The sequence below is a fragment of the Micrasema longulum genome, unplaced genomic scaffold (genome assembly GCF_059751315.1).
Source record: "Micrasema longulum isolate JH-2025_06_02 unplaced genomic scaffold, ASM5975131v1 h1tg000554l, whole genome shotgun sequence".
Classification (NCBI taxonomy): domain Eukaryota; kingdom Metazoa; phylum Arthropoda; class Insecta; order Trichoptera; family Brachycentridae; genus Micrasema; species Micrasema longulum.
This window is the reverse complement of record NW_028277750.1, coordinates 441263-462284: the sequence shown is the minus strand read 5'-3', so window position 1 is coordinate 462284 and position 21022 is coordinate 441263. Positions and strand designations below refer to the sequence as shown.

General features: G+C 35.5%; 1 protein-coding gene across 1 annotated transcript in view; it reads right to left on the bottom strand.

The window, feature by feature from the left end:
• Positions 1-21022, bottom strand: part of LOC148280669 (uncharacterized) — a 161404-nt gene that overhangs the window by 103845 nt on the left and 36537 nt on the right. The window contains exons 9-20 of the mRNA XM_088228025.1: positions 18394-18500; positions 16236-16396; positions 15464-15667; positions 14348-14587; positions 12730-12876; positions 10046-10189; positions 9280-9401; positions 5809-5902; positions 5343-5523; positions 4473-4625; positions 3256-3382; positions 691-711 (exon numbers count right to left, since the gene is read on the bottom strand). Of these exons, the coding sequence (XP_088084151.1) occupies positions 691-711; positions 3256-3382; positions 4473-4625; positions 5343-5523; positions 5809-5902; positions 9280-9401; positions 10046-10189; positions 12730-12876; positions 14348-14587; positions 15464-15667; positions 16236-16396; positions 18394-18500 (1701 nt within the window). The remainder of the gene's footprint in view (positions 1-690; positions 712-3255; positions 3383-4472; positions 4626-5342; positions 5524-5808; positions 5903-9279; positions 9402-10045; positions 10190-12729; positions 12877-14347; positions 14588-15463; positions 15668-16235; positions 16397-18393; positions 18501-21022) is intronic.

Sequence of the window (21022 nt, the reverse complement as noted above, 5' to 3'; positions counted from 1 at the left end):
AATAAATAAAATAAAATAAAATAAAATAAAATAAAATAAAATAAATTAAAATAAAATAAAATAAAATAAAATAAAATAAAATAAAATAAAATAAAATAAAATAAAATAAAATAAAATAAAATAAAATAAAATAAAATAAAATAAATTCCTGTTTTTCCATTCTTTTTTTTATGTAATGAATGAGAAATTTAAAATATTCAAATTCTTTAAAATAAGGCGATGAGAATTATACTCGAAAGAAATATCTATTCTTATGTACAAATAATGCACAAAAAAATTGGCTTGCTCACGGTAAAGCAACAAATTAAAAATAATGTAGCAATTGTAATACATAAAATAATTATGGGGAAAAAGAAAATAAAAACAAAAATAAAATAAAACAAGGGGTAAAAAAAAGATAAGATTACCAATGAGGAGAAAAACAGAATCTCTTAACTCATTGTACAAGGGATTGAAACTGTACAATGAGTTACCTGAAGAAATAAAGGAAATATAAAAAATCAAAGTATTTCAAATTAATTTGAAAAAATATTATATTGAGAAATTTTGATAAAAAAATTGCTATATTATTAAAAGTTTAAATTAGTTCTTAAGATATTATAAACTCACTTAATAAAGCATAAACAAATAAATGAATAGATGAACGTTTAAAAAAAAACAATACACAAAAGTGTAAAGGTTTTAACTTACTTTTTCCATTGCAGTTTTCTCCTGGTAAGCGTCCAATGGAAAGCAATAATCAAACAGAAATAGAAACATTAATTATTTCACTCGACTTTTATCCAACTAACCGAGAGCAGTCTCCTGCAACAAAATACAACATCTCATGTATTATTATTCTAAAAATGACTGATTGCGTCTGTCATATACGGGCGCGTTTCACACGTATCGCGCTAATTCACTCGGTCCGGTAAAATTAGGGTGGGTGGACGCACATTTATTATTTTCCTTTTCGATTTCATTTATTTAGTTTCTACTCGCGGGTGAAAATTTTGCTAAAAGAAATCGAGTGGAGATTAGTCGGCCTCATGGTGTACTGTTTTGAAGCTTGTTGTTGAGCTGAAACCTTTTATTATGTAGGTGAAATAATTCAATTAGATAATTCTCACCCGCATAAATAAAGGTTTCAGCTCTTTAACTTCACAAACATCAACAGATGAAAGAATTGAAGGAATATAGATGTTCAAATATAGGCAGAATGGTGAATGTTACACAGTGTGTAAAGTGGCCACTTAAACCAGCCATTGACAGGTCATAAGCCCTGTAGATGCCTGGACTTCTATATTACCTTCACTTAAATGTTCTTCATCTCTGTTGTAATATTTTAATATAAACAGCTCCCCAGGGAGTTGAATCCAGTCCTTGTCTACAAAAATTTGGACAAACTCAAAATATTGTTGGGTTTATTTCTGTTTAAACATGTTGAATTTTATCGTTTATGATAGTGAGATCACAATTTCATTTAATAAAATATAAACGATGTCATAATTTAATACTAACCAATCAACGTATCTATTATGTACGGCCGAGGGATAAGTAGTATTTATAGTAATAAATATAGGCGTAATCTATATAACATAATGGGCGGCCTCCGTGGTGTAGTTGCTAAGACGCTTGACTCACGAATGAAAAGTTCTGGGTTCGATTCCCAGTGAGAATACAAATATCAAAATGTGATTTTTCTCAAGTCTGACTATTTTATGCGATAAACTCACCACTGTAATTGAGCCTCCTGGCCAGTTATGGTGTAATTAACTAAAAATAAAAATAATAGAAGACAAGCAGAAAAAGTAGCTTTTTGAGAAAACAGGTAAAGCGAGTGTTTGGTTCATTCATTTATGATCAGTAGACTTCACCCAAAATCGATAAATAGATCTTGGTTGGATCGGGTTGGCACCCAAACGATATTTTTTTTTTTAGAAAAATCACAATTAATTTTTGTATTCTCATCAGGAATCGAACCCGGGACCGTCCATGCGTGAGTCAAGCGTCTTAACCACGACACCACGGAAGCCGCCGGGATATTTAATATATTATCACTGTGTGGTTCTGGCAGCATTATTCTGAGTGACAGATTATTCTTTTTGTTTTAAATAAATATTTGTGTTCTTATGATTTACCCGAACTAATTATTTATTAGAAAATAAAAACCAAGTTGTGGTAGAGTGACGTGCGAAGCTCGGACCTCTGACCCCTGGGTCTGCGACACTACCCACGGGACCACAACCCGGTTCATTATTATATTTAGATTGCTCCTAACAGCAAAAATAAATTGTGAAGCTCTAAAGGGTGAAATTTTACAGTACCCGAGATTTTAATCAATCAACTCAGGCCCGAAGGGCCGAATTTCCTAGCATGTAACAGTCGGCATTACAAATTGTATTTTTCATTGAAATATTAGTTCAAAGATATGCCCTGAGCCCTCAAAAATTATGACACTTAACTCGTCTTCAAACGCTCAGTCATGCCCAACGCGTATTTAGTTGTTTTTCGACCGCTACCTAGGCATGACGTTTAGAATTAAAACAAAAAAGTCTGCGTGTGCCCTGAAAACATTTTTTTAATAAATAAATTTCATAAAAAGTACATGTTTAAAAAAAAATTTAAACATATCTACTTTTACACATCTAGTAAATGTTATCACTGTAACTCTCCAAAAAAAGAGACTAACTCTTGTCCTTGGAGAGCGACTTACACTTTTCAGATAAATATTGTAAGAAAGCTCATCTTCTTCTTCTTGAGCCTTTTTCTCTCCACTGCTGGATAAAAGCTTCTTCTAAACGTCTCCATTCCTTCCTACCACCCGCTTTCATCATCCGCGTTTTACCGGCTATAGGGGCAATGTCATCGACCCATATTTTCAGTAGTGGACGGCTACAAACAGCGTCTGCTCCCTATGTAAAGGGCGGCTGAATCCAAACTCACCAACACGTCTGGCAAGCGTGGTGTTTTAATGCTCCTTTTAATGCTAAAACCTCTAAACAAAAAAGCTCATATCTTCGTATAAATCCTCGGGGTTTTCTCGGTGAGGACGCCCCCTGTAGTTTGTTCCATCAGACATCCCCTCTATTACCTCATGTTGGAGACCCATCCAGCGTGTCTTTCGAAAATGGTTTCAAGCAAGCTGTCTTCATCCTTTGATTCTAAGAACCTTGTCATTCGTGATGCGGCGGTCTAGCGGTTTTAAATCATTGTAAAGTGGACTAACAAACATAATTCAGCTATTAAAAAGGATAGTTTAAAAGTTCAACTCACTTAGGCTGGGTCGTGTCCACATTGTAGCAATATCCTTCCTTCATAACTTCAGCGTTGTAGATATGGTTGACCGTTTTGGCTGTACTAAGTTCGTCAATCACATAGGGCGGTCCGCTGGTAGTTGAAGCTATAAAAATATAAGCAATTGTCATTATGGAGTGTTTTATTATATAATAAGCCCAGAGTGTAGCATATCCACAGAATTTTGGAAAAAAAGATGCAAGGCGGTAAAATTACTGCGGTATTTTTACGGTAATTTTCGGTAAAAAACGAATATGACGTACTAATTTTTATTTTTCGAAAAGATAACAAATACGTGTAGCTTCGTTTTAGAACACGTTACATGACAGTGAAAACCAAGTTTAGATCCATCGGGTGGTTGTCGAGATGTATTATAAGTATGGGACGTTCAAAGTCATTTGGTATGTACTTTTTCACTTTTTTTGATAAAAAAGGTTGTTTTGAAACTTAACAAGACAGGTGGACATAGGGCCCTTAGTAAAACCTTAAATTTGTGACCTTGAACGACCACCGCTGATGTCGCGAAGTTGAAAAAAGGGTGCTTAAAATCAGTTTATTGTGTATAATTACGTCCCTGTAGATTTTATAGAAAAAAAATAAACGAAAATCAGAAATAATAATGTATTATATATATATATATATACAGTTTTTTTTTTCGTAGGATCAAACTTTACAAGGTACACGTTTGAATATCAAATACATTTGATCAAAATAGCGGAAAAGTGGTATTTCCACTAACTTTTTACCAATTATTTGATAGTTGACCCATCCACACTCTACCTAAAACCTAAAAACCTAAATCATCATCGTCATCATTCCATGTCCGCTACCTAGTTGGAGCATATGGTGTTCACAAAGATTCTCTGGGCACCTCGGTCGGCTGCCAGCTCCCGTGTATCCTCACAAGTCAGGTTCGCATCTCGTGGTCCTGGCATGAACTACCAATCACACATAAGAACATGTTTATGTGTGCTACTTTGAGATTCAAAATAAAAAAAAATAGTCATTTGCTAAACTCACTGTAAAACGAACAATCAAACCAGTAAAGTCAAATTTAACAAAAAATGGGGTTTATGAAATTGAAATTACAGAAAAGTAACTAGTTTATTTACAAAAAATGTTTTTTAAGTATTTGGGAATTAGTATTTCTCTTTTTAATTCTCTTTGGGAATTAGTATAATTAAAGAAACACTTACTCTGAGATAGGTCCATAACATTCTTATGGCCAATGACAGACTCGGCTCTTTCATCCCTTGTCACGTCTATTGGCAGAGAGTCATCTCCTAGAGATTTCATATCATCTACCGTCAGATACCGGTAGGGTTGGTCAGTAAGCATCGTATCTTCACCTGTAATAATTACATATAATTTTCGTAGGCAGCTGAAATAGCCTTAAAATTAGGCAGCGGAAAGATTATCATATCGCTGTCATCCAAAATGCAATTTTTCCACTTAATCTTCATGAAAAAATTAAACACTTATCAGATTATGGCTTACTTCCTCCTACACATTCTCAAAGCATCCACTTTTCACAATGAGAATGCGTCTCGATAAATATCTCTTATCCATCAAATAATGTGACACAAGCAACAGTAAAAACATTTGAGGATTTAAAGACACCACAAAGTCAAGAATCTAGGGCACATACTGACTGATGATTGTAAAGATGATCAGGACATAGAGAGACAGAGAAGAGCCATCAATGCCAGGGCCTCTATGCTGCAAGACGCTTCTTTCAGTGTAGTGACGAAGTGAAGAAAATCATTTTTACTTCGTATTTGACGTCAATGTATACAGCGGAACTATGAAACAATTATACGCAAGCAACATGGAATAAATTAAGAGTCACGTACAATAATTCATACGGGCAATTATTCAGACTGCCTAGGTACTGCAGTGCCTCCGAAATGTTTACAGCTGGATGGGTTTATTCTAGCAAGCAATATAACCACTTGCCGACTTTTTTATGCCCACTGGTTTCAAGATGTACTCGTTTCTTCGTCAGGACACAAATTAAACCGACAGTTGTATTTTATTTGTCTTTAATTTAATTGATGGTAATTTACCTCCTTCCTCCTCAGAGTCCGACATGAATGTCTCGTACATGGTCTCTGGAGCGACGGGCCGGTACTTGTCGTCCTTGGGCTGCGTCAGGGGCATTGGGGAGGGGTCTGATACGCCGCGCAGGGTGTCCATAACCGTCACGTAGCCCAGGCGCTGGGCGATGTCCAGAGGGGTCTGTCCGTTCTGGAAATCAAACACAACAAAATCACCACCCCCTTCAGCGTCCGGTCATCTAATGTCAACAGCTAGAGCAGAGAGATAATAATCTTTGTATATGATGTTCACATAACTACAGAAAAAAATGCTATTTAATTAAGACTTACAATAAGTTACTTCATGATGGTACAAATTTGTAAATATTTTTTTGTAGATTACCTATTTAAAATGTCACCGTTTGCCACTGAGTCTACGCCTATGGGGCATGGTGGTAACAGTAGTAGTAGTAGTAGTGATAATAAAAAAACTTACATTTGTTTGAGCATTAGCATCAGCCTTGTGTTCTAGAAGAAGATTGACTATATTGATGTGGCCCTGTTGGGCAGCATGATGAAGAGCTGTGTATCTGTAAAGGAATTGAGGAAACTTTTATTAGATACTCAACTTAAACTTATGAATTAGTGATTTCAACACATTATGATATGATTTTACTAATGTCCGTACAATCAAAACTCTTTATTGCTCAACTGTTCGCTCTTTTCTAGAATATGCCTCCGTGGTCTGGTCTCCATTCTATGTGAATCGCACAAATCAAATTGAATCAGACCAACATCGCTTGCTTCGAAAAGTAGCGTGGATGCTTGGACCAGAGAGAGGTCATTATTCTTATGCTGATATAGAGTCAATGTTAAATATTTCTAGTCTACAAAAAGTAGAACTAATATTGATTCCATATATCTGTTCCGCATACTAAATGGTAAAATCGATGTTCTTTCATTTCTGGAACAAATAAAATTCAATATTCCGACTCGTAGGTTGAGAAACAATGAACAAACTATGGCCTAAATTCTCCAATGACCCGCCTTTGTCATATTGTTAACTCAAGACAAGATCTGGACTTTTTTGGTTTAAGTTTACAGCGATTTAAACAAGCCGTAAATAAATAGTCCAGATCTTGTCTTGATGTCCCTTAATGTTTGTCAGCGCTCCTTTTCTTTTTTAAAAATGCTTTTAACTATTCTTTTATTGTAATATTTAGACGCTATAAATAGTTTGAATGGACAATGTCAGTTAATAAATAAATTACAACAGTTGGAAATGAAAGAAGAAAATGACCTTATGCCTCGATGTGTATTTATTACATGTCGAGTAAAATATTGAATTTGGTTATGAAGCGCGTGATTATGAGAGTAACGGCGATAAATGAATTAGGAAGTTCATTGTTTTTTTAACTTTGTATAAAGACAATTTGACCAAGCCAATTGTTTTTATTTGTCGTATTATCTATGAGTTTTTCAAAGCAGTTCCATCATTGTTAATTTTTTAATACGTTTTTGAGAAACTTCGCTGTACAATTAAAAGTCATAATTTTTATCGCGTGTAAAAAAAGATTGTTTTTATCCAATTTCCCGTACCATTGAACTTCCTTATTGAACTACTTCATGTCTCTACTGAACCTAACGGTGCTACTGCTTTTGAACTAGATGTTTGTAGTGTTATCTTTACTTCCAAGTTGGGAGTTGTGTGTATGTTCGATATTTGACAATCGTCACAATTTTGATCAATCAAAATAATAATAATCAAAGTAATAATCAAAGTGATTTTGGTAAATCAGAATATAAACACTCGTTCAGCAACATAAATTAACTGTATTGTCCCATTTGCATCAACCGCCTTTGGTAAAAAGCAATACAATGTAATTGCTCCAAAAATATTTAATGATTTATTGCCAAATATAAAAGACTCAAAATGTAAAACAAATTTTAAAATAAAAATAACTGCACATATAAATAGTGTAGCGAGAGATTTTTTTGAAAAATACGTGTAAATAAATAAACGTAGTACTTTATATAATTGGTACACATATTATTTATATTTTTATGTATTTCATTGCTTTATATTTGTTTTATTATATATTATACTATTTTATTTATGTTTAAGTAACATGTATTCTTGTCACATATAAATACTTTATATTTGTATAATAATGATTTTTAATTTCTTACATTTGATTAGCTAGGCATTTATAATTAAGTAGTTTTAGTTTTACTTTTTTATGTTATTGTTTTATTAGTATAGGACTTCTTACGCTCTAAAGATAAAAAATCTCCATCTTAGAACAGGCTGTTCCATGTTAGATGGAGACTATCATAAACAGAGAACACTCCGTTTTCATTTTATATTTCATTGGTTTTATATAGATTCCCTGTTATTAAGTACAATAATTAAATTTAAAAAAAATGTATAAAAGACTCAAAATGTAAAACAATTTTTAAAATAAAAATAACTGCACATATAAATAGTGTAGAGATTTTTTTGAAAAATATATGTAAATCAAAAATCATAGTACTTTATATAATTGGTACACTTATTATTTACATTTTTATGTATTTCATTGCTTTATATTTGTATAATAACGATTTTTAATTTCTTACATTTGATTTGCTAGGCATTTATAATTAAGTAGTTTTAGTTTTTCTTTTTTATGTGATTGTTTTATTAGTATAGGACTACTTACGCTCTAAAGATAAAAAATCTCCATCTTAGAACAGGCTGTGCCATGTTAGATGGAGACTATCATAAACAGAGAACACTCCGTTTTCATTTTATATTTCATTGGTTTTATATAGATTCCCTGTTATTAAGTATGTATATTTTTTTTTTGCAATAAATTCCTAAATGAATAAATTAAATAAATGATATAGTGGTCATAAGTAAAGACATGACTGAACTAGGCAAAATGATTATGGAACAACATAAGGCTTCAAAAAGGATTAGTTTGGAAATGAATATTCATAAAACAAAGATTACGAGTCCAACAGGACGAGAAATTTTCATTAACAATAATAAAATCAAAGTGGTTGATGAATACATATATATATCTAGGACACAGAGTCATACTTGGTAAAGATAACCAGACAGCGGAGTTACCAAGAAAAATACGGCTAAGTTAGGCTGCTTTCGGCAAACTAAATATATTTTTAAAAATAAAAAAGTCCCTATATGCTTGAAAAGACAAGTATATGAATCGTGCATATTGCCGGTGACAACATACGGACTAAAAACAATGTCTTTAACACAAAAAGTAGTCAGAAATTAAAATGCACGCAACGATCCATGGAAAGACGGATGCTCGGTGTATGTCTAAGAGACAGAGTTAGAAATGACGAAATGAGGCGCCGAACCGGAGTCGTGGATACATGGATCGTGCAGCGAAATTGAAATAGCAGTGGGCCGGACACTTGGCGAGACAAAATGATGGCGTGTGGACACCCAGAATAATAAAATGGAGACCATGGGCAAACAAAAGAAGTGTTGGAAAGCCACAAAAAGATGGGTCGACGACATTGCCTCTATTGGCGGTAAAGCTAGGGTTTCCTAGGACAGCGGTGGCTGTAGTGAACGGTGATGCGGTGGGAAGCCATCGTAACGTCGTCTAGAGAGTGGTTTCCTAGGGAAACGGTGTTAAATGGTGTTGATAACACCGTTTTCCTAGGAAACCACACTCTAGTCATCGTTACGACGGCTGTCCACCGCATCACCGTTCACTACGGCCGTTAAAATACGGGCACCGCTGTCCTAGGAAACCCTAGCTTAAAACGTGGATGATGAAAGCGGGTGATAGGAAGGAATGGAGATGTTCGGAAGTGGCCGCCATCCAGCAGTAGAGAGAATAAGGCTGAAGAAGAAGAAGAAGAAGAAGAAAGTAATTTAATATTCTACAGTTCCAAGAAAAAGTCAACTCTTGTTCTATTGCAAGATGTGTGGTTATTTTAAACATACCCGTGGCAAGTGTTTGCCTGGACATCTGCTCCGGATTCCAATAGGAATTTCACCATATTTGTCTGACCAAAATGGCTGGCCACGTGCAGCGGTGTGTAGCCTCCTTTTGTACATACATCAACCTACAAATAAACAAAAAATATTTTTATATGATAAAAAGCCAGGGACTGAAATTACATATTGAACTACCAGACAAAACTGAACAAAAGACTCAGACAACCTTTACAAAAGATGTTAAAAATATTATCATTAACAATAGAATATGAACATTTTACAACAGAGATGAAGAACATTCAAGAGAAGGTAATAAAGAAGTCTAGGCATCTACAGGGCTTATGACCTGTCAATGGCTGGTTTAAGTGGCCACTTTACACACTGTGTAACATTCACCATTCTGCCTATATTTGAACATCTATATTCCTTCAATTCTTTCATCTGTTGATGTTTGTGAAGTTAAAGAGATGAAACATTTATTTATGCGGGTGAGATTCATCTAATTGAATTATTTCACCTACATACTAGGCAACGCCTGAAAATATTATTTTTTTTGCCATTGACATTTTTTTCAGCCATTGACAGGTCATAAGCCCTGTAGATGCCTAGACTTCTTTATTACCTTCTCTTGAATGTTCTTCATCTCTGTTGTAAAATGTTCATATAAACAGCTCCCCAGGGAGTTGAATCCAGTCCTTGTCTACAAAAATTTGGACAAACTCAAAATATTGTTGATAAATTACCTGGTCCATGAAGAAGTATAGAAATTTACCTTGGCGCCGTTATTGACCAGCATGCTGGCGACAGGAACATGGTCTTCCTGAGCTGCGAGGTGCAGAGCTGCCAAGCCACTCCGGGCTCGCTTCCCAGCCTCCGCTCCTTGCTCCATCAGCAGAGAGCACATCTCCGCGTGACCCTGTTTAAATTCAAATAATCGAAGTATAAGTAAATAGGTGCGTTATAAGTAAATCGATGTTTTACAAGACGCGTTATAAGTAAAAATATGTGTGTTACGAGACGCGTTAGAAGTAAATAGACGTGTTTCAAGGCGCTTTATAAATAAATAGACACCTTACAGGGGGCGTTATAAGTAAATAAACCTGTTACAAGACGCGTTATAAGTAAATCGATGTGTTACAAGACGCGTTATAAGTAAATATGTGTGTTACGAGACGCGTTAGAAGTAAATAGACGTGTTTCAAGGCGCTTTATAAATAAATAGACACCTTACAAGGGGCGTTATAAGTAAATAGACCTGTTACAAGACGCGTTATAAGTAAATCGATGTGTTACAAGACGCGTTATAAGTAAATATGTGTGTTACGAGACGCGTTAGAAGTAAATAGACGTGTTTCAAGGCGCTTTATAAATAAATAGACACCTTACAAGTGGCGTTATAAGTAAATAGACGAGTTTCAAGTCCCGTTGTAAGCGCTTTTTAAACAAATAGGCGCGTTTTAAGTAAATACATTTTGTCAGTCTCGTGGTGCAGTGGTCAGCGCGTTTGCCTACCATCCAAGAGGTCTCGGGTTCGATGCACTTGAGGTGATTTCCACAAAATTGGCGATACATAAATTATCCACACATAAATATATATTTGGTTGATGTGAAATATTTATTAAAACTGTGTTTTAACACTAGAATATTTTATAGATCCTGGACTGACACGTGAAGCGTAAGACTGATCACCTTTCCTTCGCTGCGATCGGTGTACCAATTCAATGCCTTATGCACCATTAGGTGCGGATTCAACATGGATTTCGGCCTGGGCGTTCAACCAATACAAATTTGATGGTGTTTACGAATTTTGTCACTAAATCACTCGACAAAGGTGCTCAAGTAGACTGTTCGTACAACGATTTTTCCAAAGCGTTTGATAAGGTAGATCACCAACTTTTGCTTCTGAAACTTCAGAGGATTGGCTTTAGCGACATTCTTCTGAAGCTATTCACAAATTATCTTACAGATCGTAAGCAATATGTGTCATATGGACTGTATCAATCTGAAACATTTAATACCTCTTCAGGGGTTCCTCAAGGATCTAATTTGGGACCATTGTTATTTTTAATCTTTATAAATGATATTGGTAAAGTCATAAAATTTTGTAATTTTCTCTTATTTGCTGACGACCTAAAAATTTTTTGTGAAAAACTGACTTCTTCAGATTGTATTAAACTTCAGTGTGACATTCAAAATATAATTCAATGGAGCAAACAAAACAAATTGTTCTTCAATGTTTCCAAATGTTTTGTAATGGCATACACAAGAGCATCCAAAATAATATACTATCGTTATCTCATGGACGGAGTAAGACTTGAAAGGGTTTCAACGTCCAGAGATCTCGGGGTGTTGTTTGATGCTCAGTTATCTTTTAATCTTCATATAGTTAATCTATGTAATGACTCCCTTAAAATGCTTGGTTTTGTTCTTAGAAATGCCAAGATCTTTTCTAACACTCAGATTTTGAGGACATTGTATAATTCCTTGGTAAGAAGTCGTTTGGAGTTTAGTTCCATTATTTGGTCGCCACATGAGACTCGATACTCTTTGATGGTGGAGAGAGTGCAGAAAAAATTTCTGCGCTATCTGTACCTTAAAGAGTGTGGATATTATCCTTGGCTCTTCCCAACTGACTTTTTACTGGGAACGCTAGGCTATCAGTCATTATGGAGGAGGAGGGACGTTCATTTGGGTGTTTACTTTTTCCAGGTGATCGGTGGTCGCATACATAACTCAGAAATTCTGATGGATGTAGGTCTGTTCGTACCTGATAACTATCTTCGACAAAGACAGCATCGATTGTTTTACCTACCGCGATGCAGAACCAACCTGCCAATGGTTATGCCGGTTGGTAGGGCAATCTTGCTACTTAATCGCATCGCCTCGGATGTCGACATATTTCACGACAGTGGGCCTTCCCTTAGGAAAGCACTTTCTAACATTTAATTTTTCTTTTTACATTTTGTTATATTATTTTAATAACATAATTATTTACTGTAATTTGTGATCTATTATTGTATTTAGAATGAATTGGGTCTTTTTCTGTAATGTTCTAAATATCTGAATAAATAAATGAAATAAATGAAATGGAAAAGGGAATGAAGAAGAAATAAATAGAGGAGATATAAATACAAGTCGAGTTTAAAGGTTTGTTATAAGTAATAAGGCCCATTTTAAGTAAATAAATGTGTTATTAGGTGTGCTGTACGTAAATATGTAGACGCGTTGTCGATATATTTAAATATACGTTCATGCATTACAAGATGTATTTAAAAATGCAATATATCATTTGCCTATGGAGGGTTGGTGACGGCTTGGATTAGACTCTTGGTCTACTAACAAGCTTATTGGATTTTGACGCGGCTATTATGCAGCCTCTTTTCAATGGGTAATGATATGAAAGGGAGAGTTTTATTCATCAAGAAATACACATTTCAATGAGCGTTAACACATCACCTGATGGGCGGCCAAATGAAGCGGAGTACAGCCAGCTCTCGACTCGGCGTCCACTGCAGCTCCCCGTTCCATCAGAGCCGCAGCGGTCTCCATCTGGTTCTTCCTCGCTGCGATGTGCAGGGCTGTATGGCCGTTCTTGGCTGCCGCCTGAACAGAACACATTTTGAGGGTCAATGAGAGATTTTTAGTTATCCACCAATATCTAGTTGCATTAACTGGCCCGTTCGATTAATGTCTCGGCAACTACTTTGAATATTGCAACCATTTTTTTTGCAGTCTTCAAGTAAATCTTAACACACAAAAAAATATTATTTAATATTTTTAGGTGTATTTAGTCATTTTAAATGAAACATTTTGTCCATCAGGAACTCCGAAAATGACAAAATGTCGAGTACCCTGAGACAAATATTTTCAAAATTTTTTGAGAGAAAGAGATGTAATCTTATTAGATCACTAAGCAAGACACATTTATTATTTTAACTCTTGCGTGGCTGTGATGTCACACAAGTCGGCATACGGTACAAGACTTGATATATCTCTCGTATTTTTTTTAATGACGACGTTGTATTTTTGAATTGAAATCGGGTTGTGGTCCTGTGGCTAGTGTCTCGGACTCACGGACCAAAGGTCCGTGGTTCGAATCCCACTCTACCCCAACTCGATTCCATTTTCTAATAGTGAGTTATTTACAACTCGTTGAAAATGGCCCTCCAAATTAAATGTTTGGGTAAATCATAAGAACGCAAATATTTCGTTTTTAATTTTAAAAAAATAATAATAATAATCTTCAAATCGACATTTTACCACCGGATTTGGAAAGTAAAATGCGTAAAACTTTGCTGGATTTTGATACAAAAAATATTTAACCTTGCTACCCGCAGAATTATGTCCGCAAATACAGCAAAACATCCGTATTAGAGAGAGCACAAAGGTAGAACACATAACAATGAAGACAGAGACGCTGTTCTGTAGCCGCCGTAGCCGGTGTCGTGCGAAACAAAATCAGTTGGTTGTTGACAGTTACGGAGTTATGATCTGTGAAAATTATGGAAAACGAATTATTAAACTCCGTCTCCAGGTTTTCCTTTTTTAAATGTCTGAGCTTTAGAATATTCCGTCTTTTGCCGTGGTAACACGATGTTACATCACCGCGCGCAAAGGGATTATTTACCAGAGTCTTTGAAGAGTTAATAAGATCAAAAGAGACGATGATTATCAGCCGATCATTCCGTGAGTTACGAATATCTGATACGAAATCAGTAATCTTCGAAACTTTATACCAATTAACCGAAAGTCGCTCGCACTTTACTTAAAAAATAGGTGTGATGTGTCCGAATTGTAATTAAAATATTTTTGCATAGTCAATTTATTTGACTGCTGTAACTGGTAGCGATTTTATGTGTTAAGAACTAAAAAAACATATCATGATTTTTGAGTTAATGTTACCCGACATCTTATATAAATATTCAACATTTAACATAGAAAACTCCAGAATCTAAGGCAGAAGTATTAAGGTCAACCATTCAAATTACAACCTCGCCGGATGTGGCAGCATGGTGGATGGTGCACATTATCGCCTTCATTGAATAAAATAAAACAAAGTTAATTAAATCCTTACCTTGGGGTCTGCTCCCTTGTCAAGCAATGCGGTGGCGACGGCGTGGTGCTTGTACTGCGCCGCCACGTGCAGCGGTGTGACGCCGTTCTTGCCACGTGGGTCGACCTCGGCCCCCTTCTGCGCGAGCAGCAGGTTCGCCACCTTTAGATTGCCGTACTTGGCTGCAAGGTGCAGCGGCGTGAAGCCCTTCTTGGTGACTGCGTTAGGAGGAGCGCCGTGCTCCAACAAAACTGCTGCCACCTGAAATTTAATAACACAAGATATCTTACTCTGTTCGGGAATGAAAAATCCCATTTTTAGGTGTTATGAGTAACTCGAAACTGCTCATAATTACCAAAGGCAAAAGCTGCGTCCAGCTGTGTCTAGGGATCAGAATGCTAGACCATGAAGACCGTCGTCGTCCAAAAAAATATTTCCCTTCAAATCCTAGAGTTTTGAGAATAGCCAGTTGTCACTGGAGGCTAGATCAGGTAATTATGGGGAGTGTTCAACCAAGCGTCTGTTTGATGGCCAACACATGTTCTTATTTGAATTGTAATTTTAGTTCTTTATTGATTGAATTTTTGAAGATCCTCATTACTTTTCACTCTGTTTTTACAATTTTTTTTACCACATGTACACATTTTTTTATTTATCACATCTTTTATTAGTTATGTTTTTCCTTTTTACTATGTATTGGTTTTTTTAAATATGTTTTTTGAAATACATTTTTTTTGCTATCTTTTACTGTGTTTCTTGTTATGTTTATTGTTTTTTATAACGTATTAACTGGGTTTTTAATATGTTTTACTATGTCTTTTACTATGTTTTTATGTATTGTTTACTGTTTTTTATTTTTATTTTTTGACTGGCTTAGAATGGGATAAAAAACCCTAGTTAGATAGTCAAAGCAATGATGTATAAATGTATAATTTTATGTATATAATATGATAATAAATACATTAAAAATGTCGAGTTTCGTGAATATAAGCCATTGAAACCTTTCCGGCCCTCGTGTGCTGGAAAATAGTCCAGCACTTCCAGCAGTCACTCAGTATTTTACTCAGAGTGGTTCAGAATAGCGCCCCAGGAGTGGAGCATATCAATTAGCCCTCATCATTTAAATTGGACCCTTACCTCGTGGTTGTGCTGCTTGGCCGCAATGTGCAACGCGTTGTAGTTGTCCGCGGTAAGCGCGTCCAGCTGGGCGCCGTGCTGGACGAGAAGGAGGACGATGTCCACGTTGCCGAGGCGGGAGGCGATGTGCAGGGCGGTCTGCTGCTCGCGGGCGCGCGCATCCACTGCCGCCCCGTTGCGCAGGAGGATCCGAATTATATCGGTCTGCAAAGACGGAAATATACATTGGAATTCGGGTTTCCTGATTTAGATTATGGTGATCTGTAAAAATAGGGATCCATATAACAATTTGAATTATGTGCCGGCGCCGTGACGCAGTTGGCTAGATGGCCATCTGTTAAACTGGCGTCTCGGGTTTGATTCCCGACATTTGCAAGAAAGGAATCCAAGAAATATTTTTTCTTGATTGGTCTGGGTGTTGTGGTATATTTTTCATTACCTCCTTCCATATACCCTCTTTCCCACCTACTGAAAAGCCTTTAAATAGAGGCTTCGCGGGTTATGCTTTAAATAAAAAAAACTGCAAAGATGGGAATGTAAATTACAATTCGGATTATGTCAATTTTATTAAAAGAGATATCAGAGTTCTTATTATTTACTCAATATTTCAAATTTCGGACCATTTTCTAAAGTCGTGAATAACTTGTGCTGAAAAAATGAAAATTGAGTTGTGGTAGAGTGGCATTTGAACCTTTGGTCCGTGAGTCCACAATACTGCTACGGGACTACAACCCGATATAAAATGTGATTTCAACTTTTAAATGTGACCTACCTGATTCGCTCTCGCGGCCAAATGGAGGGGTGTTTCCCCTCTGACGGTCGGCACATCAGGGCTGGCCTCGTGTTGCAGTAGATATATGACGATGTTCATACATCCCATGAAAGCCGCCACGTGGAGCGGTGTCAACCCTGACTCGGTGGTTGCAGATATACCTGGAAAATCATGTTTATTGATACTAAATACGTTGCAGACCATGTCCTGTATCCCATGTATTCCCATGAGAAGACGAGAGGAAAATCCTGTTTTGATTGCATTAGAGTGAGATGGATATATGACGAACGAACGAACTTACGAAACGAAATTGTGACAGAATAAGCCTTCTTTTTTGCATGAATGATAGATATACAGGTTTATCAAATATGTGGTTTTTTTTTCATTGTATAAAAAAAAATCGCTTGTAAATAATAACTTTTTTTTAACATTATTATTATTAAATCATTCTAAATAAAGCGATGTTTTCTTATTTTTGTTTCGTCCCCGCAAAAGTGTCAATTGAATACATAAATTAATCCATCTATATTGTTTTGTGTTTTCTTGGAATTGGTGACCGTAATTCTCTATATACCTGTGTAAATTTATCTTACAATGAATCATGTAAATTAATTATGCATTAAAATGAAAAATGCGTTGTTACTTAAAAATCTCTATGTGTTTAAATAAAAATAGGATATTTTAATAGGGAAATTGAAAACGAGTCAATTTTTAATTGAATCTTTTTATGATTTTATTTAAAAAAATACAAATGTTTTTTTGTAATTAAATGTAAAAACTCGACAAAGAACGAGCATAGAATTTAAGTTTCGAAGGTATAAGTATTTAAATGATTAGGATAATCCAATTTCATTCTGAGCTAGAAATAATTACTTTACCAAGTAAGTATCTATGTGACCCTCGGTGAAACGTGAAACTGTGTGTGTTCAAAAATTGCAAATGTATGCGTTAGTAGTCTGCAACCATTTTGTCGAAATTTTTTTGTCCCACACGCGGGTCATGTGCCCTTAAGAGACAAACCTCAAGCTGAACAAAGTATATGTGTTAACATAACTTATCATTATTATTATTCGTTATAGTCAAGCTTTTTTGAACTGTAATTTTTATGCGTTCTTCTTTTTTCAAAAAAGCATCAAAATGGTTTTTGAACTGGCTGACCGAAATGAAATGGACAACTAAACTTGGCAATTTATTCCAGTCTGAAACTGTCCTGCTGGAAAGAAAGTTTTTTCTTGGGATTGTGGTGGAATTGAGGACGACAGAGCTTCCAGTAATGACTATTATAGTTGTGACATAGTACTTGGTTTTTGACAGACAAACTAGTAAGACGCATTTTACTAGATTGTTCAACTAAAAATTTTGCTCTTGCGACGTCTCCATCGCAATTTTGAGATGTTTTTCAACTTTTAAAAGACTGTGGTAAATAATCCCTTTGCGCGCGGTAATGCAACATCGTGTTACCACTAGTAAAATACGAAGTATTCTAAAGTTCAGAAATTTGAAAGAAAAAAAAAACATTGAGACACACTGTTTAGTAATTTATTTTCATAATTTATGCAAATAAACATATAATTTAGCCCTGTTATAGCAAAATAAATAAAAAATCATAAACACTAGATACGCCGCTCATGTTACGCGCGTGCGTCCCCCGACTGAAGACTGAATTTCACTGAAACTGTTTTACACAACATCGTCTCTATCTTCCTCGTTATGAGTTCTATCTTCCTAGCTATGAGTTCTATCTTCGCGCTCTCTCTTATACAGACGTGTTGCTGAATTAGCGGACATTTATTCTTCGCTTAGGAAGGACAAATATTTTTTGTATTAACATCTAGCATAGTTATATAAATATTACTTCCGAATCCGGTGTGAAAATGTCCATTTGAAGATTACAAAAATATGAGTTCATATTTTTTTTTAAATTAGAAAGATATATCAAGTCTTGTGACCTATGTCGACTAGTGTGACATCACAGAGTTAAAACAATATTCTGTTTCGTTGAACATATCTGTCGTGCTTAAGTTTTTAATATACACTAGATTAATGTGTACTTTTTTTAACCTAGATTCGATTGTTAAAGAGATGATTTAGTCTACTATTCTGGGTAATCTGGGTAATCTGGGTATTCTAAATTTTATTAGTGATATGTTAAACTTACTCGCTCCATACTTGAGAAGAAGTTCCACAACCTTAATCCGGTTTTTCTTGCAAGCAATATGCAAGGGGGTGAATCCATTGAGGGCCCTAGCGTTCGCATCGGCATTTCTGAAAATAAAAAGATATACCCAATAAGTATCGAACATTTTTCTTCTTCTTCTGCGTGTGGACATCACCAGTTGTCTCCAGGAGACCCTATCGCCAGCCAGCATTTTTGCCTCTTCCCACGTCAATCCAGCGCCCCTTAATTCCGCCGAATAAAGTCTAAAGATTGCCATTGACGGCCTTCCAGGACGGCGTGAGCCCGCAGGTTCAAAAAAGAGACAACTTGCGTTTAGGTTCTCCTGAGGCATGCGCAGCACGTGTCCAAGCCAGGTTTACCACCGCATCCTCAAGACGCTCGTTATAGGCGGCTGCTGCGTCCGTTCTCGGACTTCAATGTTAGTTATAAAATCGAACCACCTTATACCTAATATTCTTTTCAAGCACTTACTCTTAAAACTCAGAAGTTTGGTGTTTTGAGCTTTGGTAACATGCCAAGATCATCGCCCATATAGGAGTACTGGCATTATACAAGAGCTAAATAATCGGCATTTCGTTTTGACCGTATAGACTTGAGTTCCAAACAACACGCATCACGTTAAAAGTTGCTCCAGCAATTTCTAGGCGGATTGCGAGCTCTTTGTGCATGCTTTCATCCTCGTTATGTGAACTCTCAAGTATTTAAAGCTGTCAACTTTCTCAATCCTCTGCCCATTATTATAGAGAGGATGATCAGGGTCAGGACAGAATTTGTTGCACATAATCTGAGTCTTTTTTGTGTTGATATTAAGACCCAGACGAGTTGAGTTTTCCTGCAGTGTGTCAACAATTTCCAGAAAATCACTAACAGACTTTTTAAAAAGAACTGCATTATCTGCATACTTCAAGCCGCACAACTTTAGTCGGGAGTTCACTTCCATGCCTCGATCAGGTGGTATTGATTTGCATAAATATTCAGATAAAATAAAGATAAAAAACATTAACGATTGAAACATTTTGTCCCATAATTTGTCCAAATTAAACATCTGGTGCCAACAAAATAAATTGCAACTCAATATAAGCAAATGTCAAACTATGAGATTCTATAAAATAAAAAATCCGATTCTATTTAATTACATGTTAAATCAAATTAAAATTACTGATGTTTTTACCGTGAGCGATCTGGGTGTTTTGTTCGATTCAAAATTATTATTTAAAGAGCACATTATTAAAATATCTAACAAAGCTGTAAAATTATTAGGATTTGTACTTAGAACCGAAAAAGATTTTAATAATATAAACACATTAAAATATCTTTACACATCTCTAGTTAGAAGCCAACTAGATGATAATTCTCCAATATGGTAACTTAATCAAATCACTTTCTCAGATTCTATTGAGAGAATTCAGAATAAATTTCTTAGATATATTAATTTTAAGATGGGTTTTTCTACTAATCAATTAAATTATAACAAATTTTTAGACTCTCTTAACCCTTACGCTGCTACGCAGTTTTTCAAGAATCCAATCAGAAATCTTATTATTAATACATTTAAAAAATATTTTATCGAATACGTTGTTTTCCAAACACACTACTGTTTTAAAAATTAATAGCAATTCCAAGAAAAATCTTCCATTTCATAACTATCTAATTTAAGCCCAGTGAAGTGAGCAAGATAGACAACTCGTGCCGCCCGCAACACATTCTCGTACAGCGGTTGTAAACCCTTTCTTCATCGAAAATAAAAACAAACAAAAATCATCTCGCACAGCAATCTCAAGGCGCATTGTTTTAATACTTATTATTGAAACGACAGTATTATGATGGTTTTTTTGTTGATTGCGGGGTAAAGTGCCCTTATCAAACCTACCACTTCCATCAATGCATGCTTAACTTGTAGCTGCAAGACGTGTTGGGATATTTATTTATTGTACAGCGCTCTTGAGGTGATTTTCACAAAAATGGCGCTGTATAAATTATCCAAACATTATTATTATTATTACCTCTTCCTTGGGATGTAATACAAATAGTTGGTATTATGGAGGCGAAGCGCGGTACGGAGTTTGGACGGGCGTTGAATTGTTCGTGCTAAGCGAAATGTATTTTTGTTTTTACTTCTGCGCTTGGTGATTTAGTTTAAGTTTTTTTTTTAACGATTTAATTTAAAACCCAAATTGTACTTGTTGGCAGTCAACAAATGTATTCAAAAGTGAATTTTTCCACACTTCCTCTTTTCAAAATAGATGGTACAGAAATGCCATTCATGACTTCAGTCAAAAACTAAGGTATTATCATTCATAAGCATTTAGGGTGGCACGATCAGGTTAACGATGGCAGTCGTAAACTTTATAGCAGTTTGCACTCACCAATTAATGTTAAGCAAACATTAGTCCAGAGCTTACTTCTTCCACTCATTGACTATGCGGATGTATGCTATCCAGATGCTAACTCTGTATTACTTGATAAGTTAGAACGATTGCAGAATTCGTTATATCTTTAATCTTCGCAAATTTGACCACATAACCGAGTATCGCACGCAAGTACACTGCCTCAGTATCAGGCATAGAAGAAACATTCACATTCTATCACTTTTCCACAATATTTTAAA